Below are 16785 nucleotides of genomic sequence, written 5' to 3'. Positions count from 1 at the left end.
CCAAGATTGGAGAACAGGATTCTTATTGGAAAGGATGAGCGAGCTAGGATGTTACTCTTTGTCGTGAGATTTGTTGTCATTGTGCTAGCAGTACAATGCCATATATAATAGAGAACAAAGCTGTGAATTACAACATATATTATAGTTATATTAAATAAGTAGTGCAAAATATAAATATACAAGTAGTGAGGTAGTGTTAAAAAAACACGAAATGCTGGCGGAACTCAGCTGGCCAGAGAGCATCCACGGGAGGAGGTAGTAACGACGTTTCGGGCCGAAACCCTTCGTCAGGAGTGAAGTAACAAGGGATGGTCGAGGGGAGGGGGGGATAAGAAGTGGGGGGAGGGATGAAGTAGAGAGCTGGGAAGTGATGGGCTGGGGGAAGGTGGAAAAATATGGGAAATATAAGAGAAAGAAAGGCAGGGTTGGAGGAGATTATAGTGAGGGGGGGGGGGAAGAGAGAATGAGAACCAGACTAAAATAATAGGGGTGGGGGGCAGGGGTATCAACGGAGATCAGTGAGTTGGATGTTCATGCCGGCAGGTGGGAGACTACCTAGGCGGGAGATAAGGTATTGCTCCATTGACCTGCGTGTGGCCTCATCTTGACGGTAGAGGAGGCCATGGACAGACATGTCGGAGTGGGAGTGGTCTGTGGAATTGAAGTGTGTGGGACAGACATGTCGGAGTGGGAGTGGGAGTGGTCTGTGGAATTGAATTGTGTGGCCATGGGGAGATTCCGCCACTGCTGGAGGACTGAGCGCTGGTGTTCGGCGAAACGGTCTCCCAGTCTGCGGCGGGTCTCCCCAATGTATAAATGGCCACATCAGGAGCACCGGACACAGTTTATCACCCCAGTTGACTCGCAGGTGAAGAGGTGCCTCACCTGAAAGGACTGTCTGGGGCCTGGGATGGTGGTGAGGGCAGGTGTGGCACTTCTTCCGTTAAATGCCCATTCCGAAACCTGGTGACAGAGGGGAAGAATCTGTTTCTGAATTGTGTGTGTGTCTTCAGGCCCTGGCAGAGTTCCGGTTATCGGGAGGGGGAGGAGCGGTGAAAAGATCTGAGTGATTCTTTCCACGGTACATCTGTAGAAATCTGAGAGTGGCGACGTACCGAATGAAATATAGCCACTGTGGTGCCTTCTTATAAGAGCTATAGATCGACTGGACAGCCAGAGAACTCCCCAGGGTGGAAGAGGCTAACACCAGGGGCATAACTTTAAGGTGATTGCAGGAAAGTATAAGGGGATGTCGGAAGTAGATTTTTTTACACACAGTGATGGGAGCGTGGAATCCGCTGTCAATGGTGACAGGCAGAGAGATACGGCACATTAGGGGCATAAAAGAGACTCTTAAATAGGCACATAGATGGTAAGTAGGAGAGAAGAGTTAGGTTGATCTTAGAGTAGGTTAAATAGTCGGCAAAACATCGTGGGCTGAAGAGCCTGTAGTGTTCAATTCTCTCCCACCGGAGCACATGAGTTCATTTCCCATACAACCCATTCCCCGTGGACCTGACTAAATGTAACTTCACCTCTTTCCGCGTGTCCCAGTTATCGGGGAGCGGTGGGGGGGGGGGGGTAAAAAGATTTGGGTGAAAAATCGCTTGTTTGGGCGCTGGGAAAGAGCAGGTTCAAACATCCCGCGAACAGCCCGCCGACCTCGTCACCCGCATCGAGTTTAGGAACGACCGCACCTTCATCACTGGTGCTCTCTCGTGGCAAGTCGGATTCTGCGGATCCTGGAGATCTCGGGCAACAGACAGAAAATGTTGGAGGGTCTCAGCTGGTCAGGCAGCATCTATGGGGGCAATGAACAGTCGACTGCATCCTCCAGCATTTTGTGTGATGCTTGGCAATTTACTTTTTTTTTGCTACTGGCTAAAAATTTATTTAAACACATTCTTCCATTGTGTACTTCTGAATATTCGACAATCTGAATATAGGATTGGGTAATTCAAGTATAGGCCCAGAAGTGTCAAATGCTCCTTATATATTGTCTTTACATTTCAAGGAATCATTCTTGTGAATACCCTCTGGACCTTCTCCAGGTCCAGCACATCCTTCCTTGGATATGGGGTCCAAAATTGCTCACAACGTTCCAAAGGTGGTCTGACCAATCCTTATAAATCCTCAAAAGTACTCCCTTGTTTTTGTATACTTGTCCTCTGACACTTTTGAAGAAGAATGGGGGGAGGGAGTGCTTCTAAATATACCAGGCAATATTTATCCTTCAACTGAGGAACTTCCCATGGTCATATACCTGTTTATGGGATCTTCTCGTGTACTGCTGCCAACATGACTGCCATCTACTACTCTTCAAAATTATGGCTACAAATGTTCTTGGATATCCTGAGGTCAATAAAGGTACACCAGAAATTATTTTTCCCAAACCAGACATATATAAATTCAAACAACAACACACACAAAATGCTGGTGGAACACAGCAGGCCAGGCAGCATCTATAAGGAGAAGCACTGTCGACGTTTCGGGCCAAGACCCTTCGTCAGGACTAACTGAAAGGAGAGATAGTAAGAGATTTGAAAGTAGTGGGGGGAGCATCCACTACATTCCAGCATCTGCAGAGTTCCTCGTGTTTGCTCAATATATAAATTCACTAACGTTTTCAGATAGACATTAAGTTTGATGTTCATTGCACAGACCTTTGAGGCATTTTCAAGTGATGCAGTATCAAATTAAGGCCAGAAATACATTTTAGTGCTTTATGTTCGCATTTGTAACTTCTGTGTCATTTGGTCTTGTTTTCTCTCTCTCTCTCTCTCTCTCTCTCTCTCTCTCTCTCTCTCGAAGGCAAACATTCACATGGAAATGGATCTACAGATATCAACAAATTTCTAGCATCCTCCCACTTTATTTCTGACAGTAGATAACATGAGAAGAAAAGGACAATGTTGGCAATTTGGCCCCTCATTCACATTCTGTTATTTATTAAACTCATAAATGATCTTTAACTTTAGTTTCACCTTACTGCATTAATTGCATATCCCTTAATTATTTCACTAGCTAAAGATCCATCAATAAACATCCATACATTTGGAAGTGTACAGGGATAACCCTTGGCAGCAACTTAATCTTCGAAAAAAGATATGTGTACATTATCTGAATGTTGCCGTTGGTCAACTGTGACATGTCCCTTCTAAGATTTTGTTAACTCACTTATTTGTTGAGGTATTCATCCATTGAACATTCCTGGTACCTTTAAGTATAAATTCTTTGAATTTATTTTTATTTTATTTTCTAGCCTTTTCTCAGAATAGTATTTGATTTTTCTCATGGGCCTCCTGATAGCATAGCGGTTAGCAATTCGAGACTATGGAGTTCAGTTCCAGTGCTGTCTGTATGTTCTTCCAGGTGCTCTGGTTTCCTCCCACATTCCAAACGTGCATGGGTAAATGAGTTTATTGGTCATTGTCAATTGCCCTGTTATTAGGTCAGGGTTAAAGTCGATGGGTTGCTTGGCTGTCCAGCTGGTTGGGCCGAAAGAGCCTGTTCTGCATTGTATTTCTAAGCAAGTAAATAAATACAGTACTGTGCAAAAGTCTTAGGCACCCTAGATTTTTATGTAAATTATGTTTTAAATTCTTTATTTTTTGTCTTCTGTATTAGTGTGGTAGCAGAAAAAAAAAGCACGTTTTAGAAGTTACAAACATTCATTTTCCAAAACACTAAAATTTTACTGAGCTCACAGAGACCACTGGAACCCAAGTGCACCCTCCACAGACCACACAGGTGTGTCTGTCTTCATGCCGATTGACGCCAAAAAGCCACTCCACAAAGTGGAAACAAACCAGGAGACTCACTGATAGACTGGCGGCCGAACAATGGCAGCAAGTGCCCTGGACTGACATGTCAAAATTTGAAGTTTTGGCCCAAACTGCGTGTCCGTGGAGGAGCTGGAGAGCGCCACGTGGATGTCCTGCTGCTGCCAAAAGTGAGGCGTGGTGGGGTTTCCCTGCGGGTTTGGGGCTGCATTTCTGCAAATGGATTTGCTGATCGGGTCAGAATTAACGGGATCCTCAATGCTGAGAAGTTCAAGCAGAATCTCATCCATCACACAGTGCCATCAGGGTATTGATGGTCTGATTGGTCCCAACTTAATTCTGCAGCAGGACAATGACCCAAACACACGACCAAGGTCATAAAGAACTGTCTTCAGTGAAGAGGAGAACAAGGAGTTCTGACAAATAGTGTGACCCACAGAGCAGTGATCTCAATGTCATCAGGGCTCTCTGGGATTACCTGCAGAGCAGAAGCAAAGCATCATGTAAAGTCTGCAGGATTGTGGCAACTTCCCCAAGATGCTTGGAACAGCCTGCCAGCTAACTTTCTTACAAAACTGCAGGACAGTGTTCCTAAGAGAGTTCATGCAGTTGTAAAGGCAAAGGGTGATCACACCGTTCAAAGGGTGATGTACTCTTCTTTTATCATATTTTTTGATATTTAGAAACTTTTCATTTCATTACTTTTGAAAGCAACTCTGCCTTACAACAGTTTTACATGGGCCCGAGACCTTTACACAGTAATACATCAGAGAAGCCGGCCTTTCAGCTCCCACCCCATCCCGACCAAGATGCCATGTAAGCTTGTCTCATTTACCCGTGTTTGACCCATAGTCAAATAAACCTTTCCTACCCGCTTTCCTATCTTTTAAAAATTGTATTGTACCTGCCTCAACCAGTTCCTTCAGTGACTCGTTCTCTACACACACTACCCTCTGTGTGAAGATGTTGGCCCCACGTGTTTTTAAATCTCCCATTTCTCACCTTAAACCTATGCTGTCAGTTCATGATTTTCTTTAACTGGGCATCAAAGTCTGGATGCATTCACCTTATCTATACCTCTCTTATGATTTTATACACCTTTATAAAGTCGCCTGTCAGTTGGGTTGGACGAGTAATGTCCCAGCCGGCCCAGCCGCTCGTGTCCTGGTAACATCCTCGTCAATCATCTTGGCACTTTTTCCAGCTCAGTCGTGTCTTTCCCATGACGGGGTGACGAATCTGAACACGAGGTTGAATACAACTGTAATCTGGTCTATCGGTGTTGCAGTCTCACTGAAGTTCGTTTCCAGCGTGTCTCTGACAACAACCGAACAGCGAGCGAGACAAAGTTGATTTTCGCTCCCAATTTATCACATCCCCCGTCCCAGAGCGCTGAGGAGTCCTCCACCTTGTGTCCGTCACTGGTATTACAGGTTCCAAAATCATCATCGAAGTGCTAACGTGTGGAAATGCAATTATCTCCACAGCCAGTAACTCAATGCATGAAAACATGCAAACATGGTTAAGAGATTCGGTTGTAGTTCAGGTAAAGTGTCAGAGCAGACTCGATGGGCCAAATAGTTTCATTCTGCTCCTATATTTTCTGGTCTTATGGTCTAAATGTGATAAGTGACTTTGACAATCGAATGGTTGTAGGTGGCATACAAGGTGGTTTGAGTATTTCAGAAACTGTCAACCTTTCCAAATTAGCCTGGAGCTTAAAATGATCAAACCTTGGGTCTTTCCTCACTCTCAGGCCACTCCTGTACCTAATAAGGTGGCCACTGACTATATGTTACCATATAACAAGTTGAGATTCATTTTCTTCAGGCATTTACAGGAAAATAAACAAATAGAACGGAGTTTATGAAAATCTATACATAAATAAATAAAGACCAAGACAAATTGTGCAAATAAAAAATGAATAGTTTCCTTGAGGTCTCAGGTCCCAGTAACATCCTTGTAAAAATTCTCTGCACTCTTTCAAGCTTATCAATGTTATTACTTGCTTAAAGCCTGTTTCTGGGCTGCATCTGTGATCCAATATCATGTTACCTCAGTGATACCGGAGACTTGCATTCATAGAACAGTACAGTACAGAAACAGGCCCTTTGACCCATCTAGTTCATGCCACACTATTATCTCCTTAGTTCCATCATCCTGCACCTGGACCATAACCCTCCATACCCATTCATGTGTATATCCAAACTTCCTTTAAGTGTTGAAATCAAACCCACATCTACCACTTCTGCTGGCAGCTCGTTCCACACTCACACCACCCACTGAGCGAAGAAGTTCCCCCTCAGGTTCCCCTTAAATATTTCACCTTTCACCCTTAACCCATGACCTCTAGCTCAAGGCTCTTCTGCAATATTCAAGTGCATCTCTTTGGTAGTTTGTCCGGAGATTTCAGTGTATGATGGGTGGAGACTAGGTAGAGAGACCAGATCCGATTACTCAAGGGTCCAGACGTCAAGCCCATATTGGAGCTACTTTGAGCCATGGTGATATTGGGCCAGGGGCACTGGTGTGCCTTGTTTGTGATTGCATTAATGAGTGGGCTCAGGTTAGATCCTCTGAGATGTTGATGCCCAGGAAATTGAAGCTGCCCATCCTTTTCTCTGGTGACCCCTCAATGGGGACTGGTGCAAACTCTCTCAACTTTACCCTACTCAAGTCCAAAATCAATTCCTTGATCGTGCTGATGTTGAGCGTGTGGTTGTTTTTGTGACTCCTCTCAACTAGTTGGTTGATCAAGGTTCATCTACTTCACCTCTTTATAATCAGGGAGGAGGTCCAGGAGCCTGAAAACACACCCTCCACATTTGAAGAACGTATTCTTCCTCACCACCATTGGATTGCTGACTGGTTCCTGAACCCATGAACACAACCTCAAAAGTTCAAAATCAAAGTACATTTATTATCAAAGTCTGTATACTGTATATAACCTCAAGATTCATCTTCTTTCAGGCAGCCACAAAACAAAGAAACAACGTAGAACCCATTTAAAGAAGCCCCTCCCCCACATGAGAAGACCATGAAATGTGTGAAAAAGTGAACCAATCAAGCAGGCAACAGAAAGCAGGCATAAAGCTCATAGAACACTAAACATCAAACCACAGAGTCCCCAGTAGTGAGTCCACAGCATGTGGAGTGTTGGCCTTCATTTGTCAGGGGTTTGTGTTCAAGAACTTCAAGGTGACATTGCAGCTGTGCAACACTTCGGTTTGACTACACGTGTAGTACTGTGCTCAGTTCTGTTCACCTCACAGGAAGGATGTGGAAGCTTTCGAGAGGGTGCAGAGGAGATTTACCAGGATGCTGCCTGGTTTAAGAGTGTGTCTTGAGTTCAGTGACCGAGGGGTACATTGCAGCTGTGCATGGCATTGCTCTACATCACTGTGGTCCCCCACACTTCCTCAGCAGGAGGGCAGAGAAGGCTCACCAAGTTTATCTTGGGATGAAGCAGCTGGCTTTACAAGGAAAGGTCCTACGCTCTGCGCCGCATCAGAACACACCAGGTGATCTACAGAAGATAAGACCAGAAAGCTTCAATGGAGTTAGACGCGGAGATGGTATCTACCTTGGGGAAGTCTTTAACTAGGGGGCTCAAGATAAGGATCAATCGGTTAAGGCGGAGATCAGGAGAAACTTCTTCTCTCAGAGGACAACGAATCTTTGAAACCCTCCACCTCAGAGATCTGTCAGAGTATTCACAAGACAGAGATTATTGATCTACAGGGGAGAGGGTATGCTATGGACGATCCCACCAGGCTGTGAACAGAGGGGGGTTCAGCATGGGACTACCGACCTTATCCTGTAAAAGCCCAGAGCTACACAAATGTCAACAGGAGCTCCAAAGATCTCACCCCTGGGAGAGGAAGGAACCTCACCTGGTAGACATATAGTTGAGTATCACCTGGCCTTGAAAGTCTGGCCCAGGGCAGAGGACTCTGGTGATCTGCTGTCGGTATCCTATAGTAAAGGTGATGGACTTGAGAGGAGGAGGGGAGAAGATCTATGTGGAATAAGTGGAAAGATGGAGTTGAGACGAAGCATTGTTTCACTCTTACTCTGCCCTTCCCATGGCTTGAGAACAGTATGACACAATTTCATCCCTTTTCCACGTTTGTGTCTCCCCTGGTCAGAGGATCAATCACTTTCCACTCACGGAGGGTTTCCCAGAGAATTCCTCGGCAGGGTTAATGAAGTGGTTGTGGCACTGAGAAGCTACAAACACACACACCTCCTCCTCACACCTTTTTGAGAAAGTAATTGATCATCTTGGAAAACAGAATCAACCTTTTGATAGGAGTATACATTGACATCACAGTGGCAATCAGTTCTGCTCCTTCTCTTGTCAGAAGGTAATATTTCTGCTTCTTCTGCCTTTCCAGGCCTTCCATCACGTGCTGCTTGCTCACACGATGGACATTGAATTGTATCCTTCAGACCTTCTCTCTGGACCCTGTTCATTTTCCTAAAAAGAAAGAAAACACCTCAGAAAAGTTGATAAAAAACACAAAATGCTGGCAGAACTCAGCAGGCCAGACAGCATCTATGGGACCAGGTAGTGACGACGTTTCGGGACAAAATTCGGGATTTCTCCTGATGAAGGGTTTCGGGCCGAAACGTCGTCACTACCTCCTCCCATAGATGCTGTCTGGCCTGCTGAGTTCTGCCAGCATTTTGTGTTTTTTATTTATTTCCAGCATCTGCAGATTCACTCGCGTTGCCTCAGAAAAGTTGATGCTGCCTGACTTGCAGAGTTGTTCCAACATTAAGGACCCCCACCACCCAGGACATACCCCCTTGTCATTGCTACCATCAGGGATGAGGTTCAGGGGCCTGAAGACACACCCAGTGTTTTAGGAACTACTTTAGATTCCTGAACGGACATGAGTACTACCACACTGTTCTTGTTCTGCTGAGCTACTCCAGCATTTTATGTGTGTTGCTCAAGATTTCTAGCGTCTGTATTCAGAAAAGTGGTGTTCATTGATAGAATCATCCATCTTACAGCACAGAAGGCTGTTCATTTCCATGCCTACCCTGACTTTATTTACTAAAAAAGTTTCCAGCAAATTTCTACAAATATACAGTACAGTGGAGAGCATCCTAACTGGTTGCATCACTGTCTAGTATGGAGGCTGCAAAGAACAGGAGGCTACAGAGGCTTGTAGACTCAGCCTGCTCCATCACAGGCACAGCCCTCCCCACCATCAAAAACCTTCTCAATAGGCAGCATCCATCACTTAGGGCTCTCATCATCCAGGACATGCCACTTCGAACTGCTACCATCAGTGGAACAAAGCGGACAAACGGGGTGCAATTGGAGATTGGTCAGTATGACGTTGTGTGAATCATAGAGTCATGGCTGAAAGTTGGCCATAGTTGGGAGCTTAACATCAAGGGATATACTTCATATCGAAAGGACAGGCAGGAAGGCAGAGGTGGTGGTGTGGCTCTGTTGGTAAGAGATGGAATTACATCTTTAGAAAGAGGTGACATAGGGTCAGAGAATGTAAAATCTTTGTGAGTGGAGTTAAGAAACTGCAAGGGTAAAGACACCATGATGGGAATCATATATAGGCCTCCAAATAGGAGCCAAGATGTGGGTTGAGATTGCAAAGGGAGCTGCATATGGCATGTAATAAAGGTAATGAGACAATTGTAATGGAGGACTTTAATACGCAAGGGGATTGGGAAAATCAGGTTGGTGTCAGATTGCAGGAGAGGGAATATGATGAATGCCTATGAGATGGCTTTTTAGAGCAGCTTGTGCTTGAGCCTACTCGGGGAACTAAGTACTTGGAGTCTAATAATAAATAAGTCAATGTCAGCACGGTTTCTGTCAAGGGAAATCTTGCCTGACAAATCTATTAGACTTCTTCGAGGAAGTAACAAGCAGGGTGGACAAAGGAGAGGCAGTGGATGTCATTTACTTTGATTTTCAGAAGGTATTTGATAAGGTGTCACACATGAGGCTGCTTAACAAGATAAAATTCTCTGGTGTTACAGGAAAGTTACTGGCATGGATAGAGGAATGGCTGACAGGCAGGAGGCAGCGAGTGGGAATAAAGGGGGCCTTTTCTGGTTGGCTGCCGGTGACTAGTGATGTTCCCCAGGGGTCAGTGTTTGAACTGCTACTTTTCACATTGTTTGTCAATGATTTAGATTGTGGATTTGATGGCTGTGTGGCAAAGCTTGCGGACGAGACGAAGATGGGTGGAGAGGTAGGTAGTGCTGAGGAACCAATGCCATTGCAGCAAGACTTAGACAAATTGGAAGACTGGGCAAAAAAGTGGCAGATGGAATACAGTGTTGGAAAATGTATTATAATACATTTTTGGTAAAAGGAACAATAGTGCAGATGATTATCTAAATGGAGGGAAAATTAAACTTCAGAAGTGCAGTGGGACTTAGGAGACCTCGTGCAAGACTCCCAGAAGGTTAATTCACAGGTTGAGTCTGTGGTAAAGAAGGCAAATGCAATGTTGGCATTTATTTCAAGGGGAATCGAATATAAAAACAAGGAGGTAATACTGAGGCTTTATATGACACTAGTCAGGCTGCACTTGCTGTATTGTCAATAGTTTTGAGCCCCTTATCTCAGAAAGGATGTGTTATCGTCGGACAGAGTCCAGAGGAGGATCCAAGAATGATTCCAGGAATGAAGGGGTTAACATATGAGGAGCAGTTGGCAGCTTTGGACCTGTAAAAAGAATGCGGGAAAATCTCATTGAAACCTACTGAATGTTGAAAGGACTAAAAAAAGTGGACGAGGAGACGATGTTTCCTCTGGTGGGGGTATCCAGACCTAGAGGGCACAACTTCAACATTGAGGGGTGACCCTTTACAGCAGAGGTAAGGAGGAATTTTTTTAGCCAGAGAGTAGTGAATCTGTGTAATATTCTGTCACAGACTGCGATGAAGGCCAAGTCCATGGGCATATTCAAAGTGGAATTTAATAGATTACTGATTGGTTGGAGCATCAAGGGATATGGTGACATGGCAGTTGTATGGATGTTCAGTGGGATTTGGGATCAGCCATGATGAAATGGCAGAGCAGACTTGATGGGCTGAATGGCCTAAATCTGCTCCTATGTCTTATGGTCTTATGGTTCAAGAACAGCTTCTTCTCCTCCGCAATCAGATTTCTGAATGGTCTATGAATCCATAAACACTACACCACTATTTGTTTTTTTTTCTTGCTTTATTTATTGGTTTTGCAACTCATAGTAATTTTATCTTTGCAGAGCAACAAATTTCATGATATATTAGTCAGCGATAATAAAAATGATTTTTATTTTGAACCTTTTCCTCATTTACACTAATCCAACTTTCCCACATTAAGACCATGTCATTCTGTCTTACCTATTTAGGAGTCTTTCGGAATGCCCCACTAACTCAGTGACTGGACCAGGAGCAGAATTAGTAATCGGTCATTAGTAATAGGAGGCATTAGTAATGATAGAACATAGAATGCCTAGAGGAGTACAGCACAGGAACAGGACAATCTTGTGCCAAACCAGCTAAAAAGCAAATCAAAAATACCCAAACACTAATACAATGTCATATCCCTCCATCTTCCTTACATCCATGTGCCTATCCAAACGTCTCTTAAAAGCCTCTAATGTATTTGCCTTGACCAGCATAACAGGCAGAGCATTTTTAAAGCACTTATGACTCACTGAGTGAAAAACTTACCCCGTTTGAACCTAACCCCTCTCTCCTTCAATGGCATGCCCCCTGGTATTACACATCTCAACCTTGCAAAACAAGTCTTTCAAGAATCAATAAATTCTGGCATGGTTCCACTTTTCAAGAAGAGAGAGACGCAGAAGAAAAAAAATTATAGTCCCGTTAATCTGACTTCAGTGGTTGGGAAGATGTTTGAGTCAATTAGTAAGGATGAGGTCTTGGAGTACTTGGAGGCACATGGTATAATAGGCAGAAGTCAGCATGGTTTCCTTAAGGGAAAATCTTGCCTGATAAATCTTTTGGAATTCTTTGAAGATATAACAAGCAGGATAGACCAAAGAGAATCATTTGATGTTGTGTATTTGAATTTTCAGAAGTCCTTTGACAAGGTGCCACACATGAGGCTGCTTAACAAACCCCAAGCCCACGGTATTACAGGAAAGACTCTTGCATGGATAGAGCATTGGCTGGTTGGGAGGAGGCAAGGAGTGGGAATAAAGGGAGCTTTTTTCTGGTTGGCTGCCAGTAACTAGTGGTGTTCCACAGGGGTCTGTGTTGGGACCACTTCTTCTTAATTTATACATCAATGACTTGACTGCAGAATTGATGGCTTTGTGGCCATATTTATAGACAACACAAAAACAGGAGGAGGGGAAGGTAGTGTTGAGGAAGCAAAGAGGCTACAGAGGACTTGGACAGATTTGGAAAATGGGGGAAGGAGTGGCAGATGGAATACAGTGTCAGGAAGTGTCTGATCATGCACTTTGGTAGAAGAAATAAAATCATATACAATTTTCTACATGGAGAGAAAATTCAAAAATCTGAGGTGCAACTGGACTTGGGAGACCTTGTGCAGGACTCCCTAAAGTTAATTTGCACATGGAGTCATTGGTCAGGAAACCAAATGAATTTCGAGAGGACTAGAATATAAAAGCAAGGATGTAATGTTGAGACTTTATAGAACACTTTTAAGGCCTCACTTGAAGTACATATTGTGAGTAGGTTTGGGCCCTAATCTAACAAAGCATGTGCTGACATTAGAGAGGGTTCAAAGGAGTTCATGAAAATGATTCCAGGATTGAAAGACTTGTCATATGAGGAGTGTTTACTCACTGGAATTCAGAAGAATGAGGGGAAATATCATTGAAGCCTATCAAATGTTGAACAGCTTTGGAATGGATGTGGAGAGGATGTTTTCTCTGCTGGGGAGTTTAAAATCAGAGGACATAAACAGAATAGAGGGACATCCATTTAGAACTGAGATTAGGAGGAATTTATTTTACCAGAGAGTGGTGAATCAGTGGAGTTCATGGCTGCAGGCAGCTGCGGAGGCCAAGTCGTTAAGTATATTTAAGGCAGAGGTTGATAGGTTCTTCATTAGTAAGGCGTTTCGGGATATGGGAAGAAAGGAGGAAATTGTGGCTGAGAGGGAAATGGATCAGCCATGAAGAAATGGCGGAACAGACTTGATAGGCTAAATGGTCGAATTCTGCTCCTATGTCTTATGGAAAAGAAGAATTACGCCATTCAACCTATCGAGTCTGCTCCGCTACTCTTTCTAGCTCTTTCTCCTCATATCTCTGACTCTCCTATTTCTTCCTCCCTTTGTCTCCCTGTCTTTCTGATGCTCTACTCTCTCCCCATCTCTTGTTCCCTCTCTCTGTCTTTCTCTCTAGCCCCCCAACACACACACAGAATTTTTATCCTACCTCTCTCTCACTCTGTCTCTCTTGATCTCTTCCTCTCACCCCATCTCTATATCTCTTTTCCCTCTTCCTCCTGCTCTCTGTCTCTTGACTCTCGCTGTCAACTCTCCCTTATCTCTGTGTGTGTGTCTCTCTCTCTCTCTCTCTATCTATCTATCTCCCCCTGCTCCCACGCACACACACAGTTGAAACAATAGTAACCATATATTGCATACTACTAGACAATGTGTAATTTCTCTATCCTGTTATTCAGTTATTGACATATGAGATGCATGTTAAGCAGAGTGAAATTGAGAAGATGGTTCTTGCTCTGCATTACTGAGATCACCGCATTGACCAATGTGCACACTAGAGGGCAGCAAATACTCCACTTCACATCAGATTTCTGCAGACACTTCGCAGGAAGGTTATGAGGAGGCACTCAGTCACCTCAGCATTGACTCCTGGCCCTCACATGGCAGGCCAAAGGTATTATTAACATAGGAGCAGAATTGGGCCATTCGGCCCATCTAACAGCTTGGTTATTTGAACATGGCTGATTTTTATTTCAATCCCATTCACCCACTTTATCTCCGTAACCTTTAACCTCCCTTTACTAGTTAAGACCTAACAATCTCGGGCTAATTAAATTCCTCCATTCTAAATGGATGTCCCTCTACTCTGAGGTTGTGCCCTTTGATCCGAGAGTGTCCCACTACAGGATGCATCCTTTCCATATCCGCTCTATCTGGGTCTTTCAACATTCGGTAGGTTTCAACCTGACCCCTTCATTCTTCTAAACTCCAGTGACTCCAGGCACAGAGCCATCAAGCGCTCCTCATACATTAACCCTTTCATTCCTGGGATCATTATCATGACTGTCTTCAATGTTAGCACATCATTTCTTAAATGAGGGATCCAAAACTCCTCACAAGAGCATACTTGTGACGATAATAAACAAACTTTAATTCCATTTCCAATTAATTCAATGCTGACATGGATGTAAAAAGGATAATTATTTGGTATTTTCAAAAGAAATGTAAACAATAGTAAGTGGTTAGAATGCCGGGTGGGGCATATATTGTTCTAGATCGTGAGCTAGTCTCCTAGCAACGGAAGCATTGCCTGATCTGGAACCTGCATAGGAGTTCAAATTTCAAAGTAAATTTATTATCAGGGTACGTCTACACCACCATATACAACCCTGACATTCACTTTCCTGTGGGCATAATTCCAAGAACTATAGTTAATGAAAGACTGCATCCAAAAACAAACTGTGCAAAAGACAACAAACTGTGCAAATAAAAAAAGTAAAAGATAAACAAACAAACAAATAAATGAATAATATTGAGAATATGAGGTGAAGAGTCCTCCATAGAGAGTCCATTGGTGTGGGAACAGTTCAGTGATGGGGCAAGTGAAATTATCCCCACTGACAGGGGCCTAATTGTGTAGGGACAAAAGTGCAGGTTAGAATGAGCAAAACTTACTGAGAAAGTTCCTCTTGTGTACCTGCCAGGATCACTCTAGAACAAAGCACTTTTTATTAAAACCTGTTTTCTTTATTCATTTCCATAGATGCTGCCTGACTTCTGAGTTCCCCCAACATCTTGTGTGTATTACTTGTTAAACCTGCTTGACTTTACATTAATAGGAGTTAGACATGTGATCTTTAAAAAGTCCCCAGCTCTTGAGATTAAACCACACATAGGCAGAGTTTACCCATAAATAACATAAAATTCGCTGGCCTATAATTCCCAAGGTTATCTCTGAGCAAAGGAATGACATTTGCCACTCTCCAGTCATCTGGAGTAGTTCGAGACGGCTGGAAAGTGGCACAGAAGGGCTCACTGAAAATCTAGCAACCATTTCTACACTAATCCTGCCCTCACCCATTCATTCACCCCCTCTCCCTTCTTATCAAGTCCCCTTTGTAGCTAACATGAGAGGGCAAAATTTTACAGTGACTGGAGGAAAGGATAGGTGTGGATAGGAGGAGAAGACACCATGGACCAAATGGCCTAATTCTACTCCTATGTCTGATGGTCTACCGGGGAGAAGGAAGGAGTATGATTTGAGAGGGATAATAAATTAGCCATGATGGAGCAGACTCGATGGGCTGAATGGCCTGATTCTGCTCTTGTGCCTTACGATCAGAGGTAAACACAGGAGCTTCTGTATTTGCTGGAACTCCAAAGTAACATATACAAAATACTGGAGGAACTGAGTGGGTCTGGCACATATGTGGAGAGGAATAAAGAGTTGACGTTTCAAGTCGAGACCCTTCATTAGGTCCTGAAACATTGGATATCAAAGGTAGCTTATTTTTTACACATAGGGCGGTGGGCTCGTGGAATACCATGCCAAGGGTACTGCTAGAAGTAGATATATTGGAGATTTTTCTCTCTGCTATCAACTATTGCATTCTACTGCTACTGCAAAGTTAACAAATTTCATGACGCATGCTGGAGATATTAAACCCCGTTCTGATTATTATCTATTTACATTTATTGTGTTATTTTGTGCTGCACTGGATCCAGAGTAACAATTATCTCACTCTTCTTTACATTTGTGTACTAGACATGACATCAAACAATCCTGAATCTTACTGAGGAAGCATTCAAAAGTCTTAAAACAGCAGAATAGAAGCAGTCTTTGAGCCTGGCATTCCCTGAGGCACTTTTATCTTCTCCTCAATGGGAGGAGAGAGAAGAGAGATTGTGGGGTCTTTGATTATGCTGGTTGCTTTACTGAGACAGTGGAAAATGTGGACAGAGTCCATAGACAATTCTTTGCAGTTTCTTGTGGTCACGGGCTGTACCAAGCTGTAATACATCCACGCAGAATGCTTTCAATTGTGAATCATAATGCGGTTAGCTTCACAGTTGTTGTACAACATATTGGTTCCTTAAGGTTGTCAAAACCAGGGGTGGGGGTGAGTAGTGGAATAAGCTCCCACTATATATTAAATGTTCTCGATGGTGTGCACCTCAAATAGCTTCTGACAACCAAGTCCAGCTCCTGGCCTTTTTGTGTGGTTTAACTACTAAACCTGGCAGAACCATTTCTACTGACCTAAGAAGGGGGTAAAGTGGGTTGCTGGCACCTTTAAACCGGTCACATCAGGCAGATGGGGCTTGAACTCTGACACAAATCCTCTACTGCCCTGTGTGGAAGACTTTGGGAGTAAATCTTGAAGAAAAGTCCAGAGCGGGAGTCCCTAAGGCAGTCCTACACTGAGTTCAACAATGACTGGCAACTCCTGTGATGGCACTGGTGCCAAACTACATCGGTCCCCGTCATTCCGTTGGATCCATCAGCTGCGTGGAGAGGGCAAGCTTGCTACATTGGCAACATGTTGCTCTCCATATTGTATTAACCATATAACCATATAACAATCACAGCACGGAAACAGGCCATCTCGGCCCTCCTAGTCCGTGCCGAACCCTTAATCTCACCTAGTCCTACCTACCCGCACTCAGCCCGTAACCCTCCACTCCTTTCCTGTCCATATACCTATCCAATTTTACCTTAAATGACACAACTGAACTGGCCTCTACTACTTCTACAGGAAGCTCATTCCACACAGCTATCACTCTCTGAGTAAAGAAATA

General features: G+C 43.8%; 2 protein-coding genes across 3 annotated transcripts in view; one reads left to right on the top strand and one right to left on the bottom strand.

Annotated features, from left to right (window-relative positions):
- The window catches only part of c4h21orf91 (chromosome 4 C21orf91 homolog), a 137529-nt gene that overhangs the window by 81129 nt on the left and 39615 nt on the right, over positions 1-16785 (top strand). The gene's annotated exons all lie outside the window — the stretch shown is intronic.
- The window catches only part of cxadr (CXADR Ig-like cell adhesion molecule), a 104066-nt gene continuing 93962 nt past the window's right edge, over positions 6682-16785 (bottom strand). The window contains exon 8 of the mRNA XM_059968989.1: positions 6682-8262. Coding sequence (XP_059824972.1) covers positions 8203-8262 — 60 coding nt within the window. The 3' untranslated portion in view covers positions 6682-8202. The remainder of the gene's footprint in view (positions 8263-16785) is intronic.

Source organism: Hypanus sabinus, chromosome 4 (genome assembly GCF_030144855.1).
Source record: "Hypanus sabinus isolate sHypSab1 chromosome 4, sHypSab1.hap1, whole genome shotgun sequence".
NCBI lineage: Eukaryota > Metazoa > Chordata > Chondrichthyes > Myliobatiformes > Dasyatidae > Hypanus > Hypanus sabinus.
The sequence above is the reverse complement of the archived record's forward strand: the minus strand, read 5'-3'. Positions and strand labels throughout refer to the sequence as shown.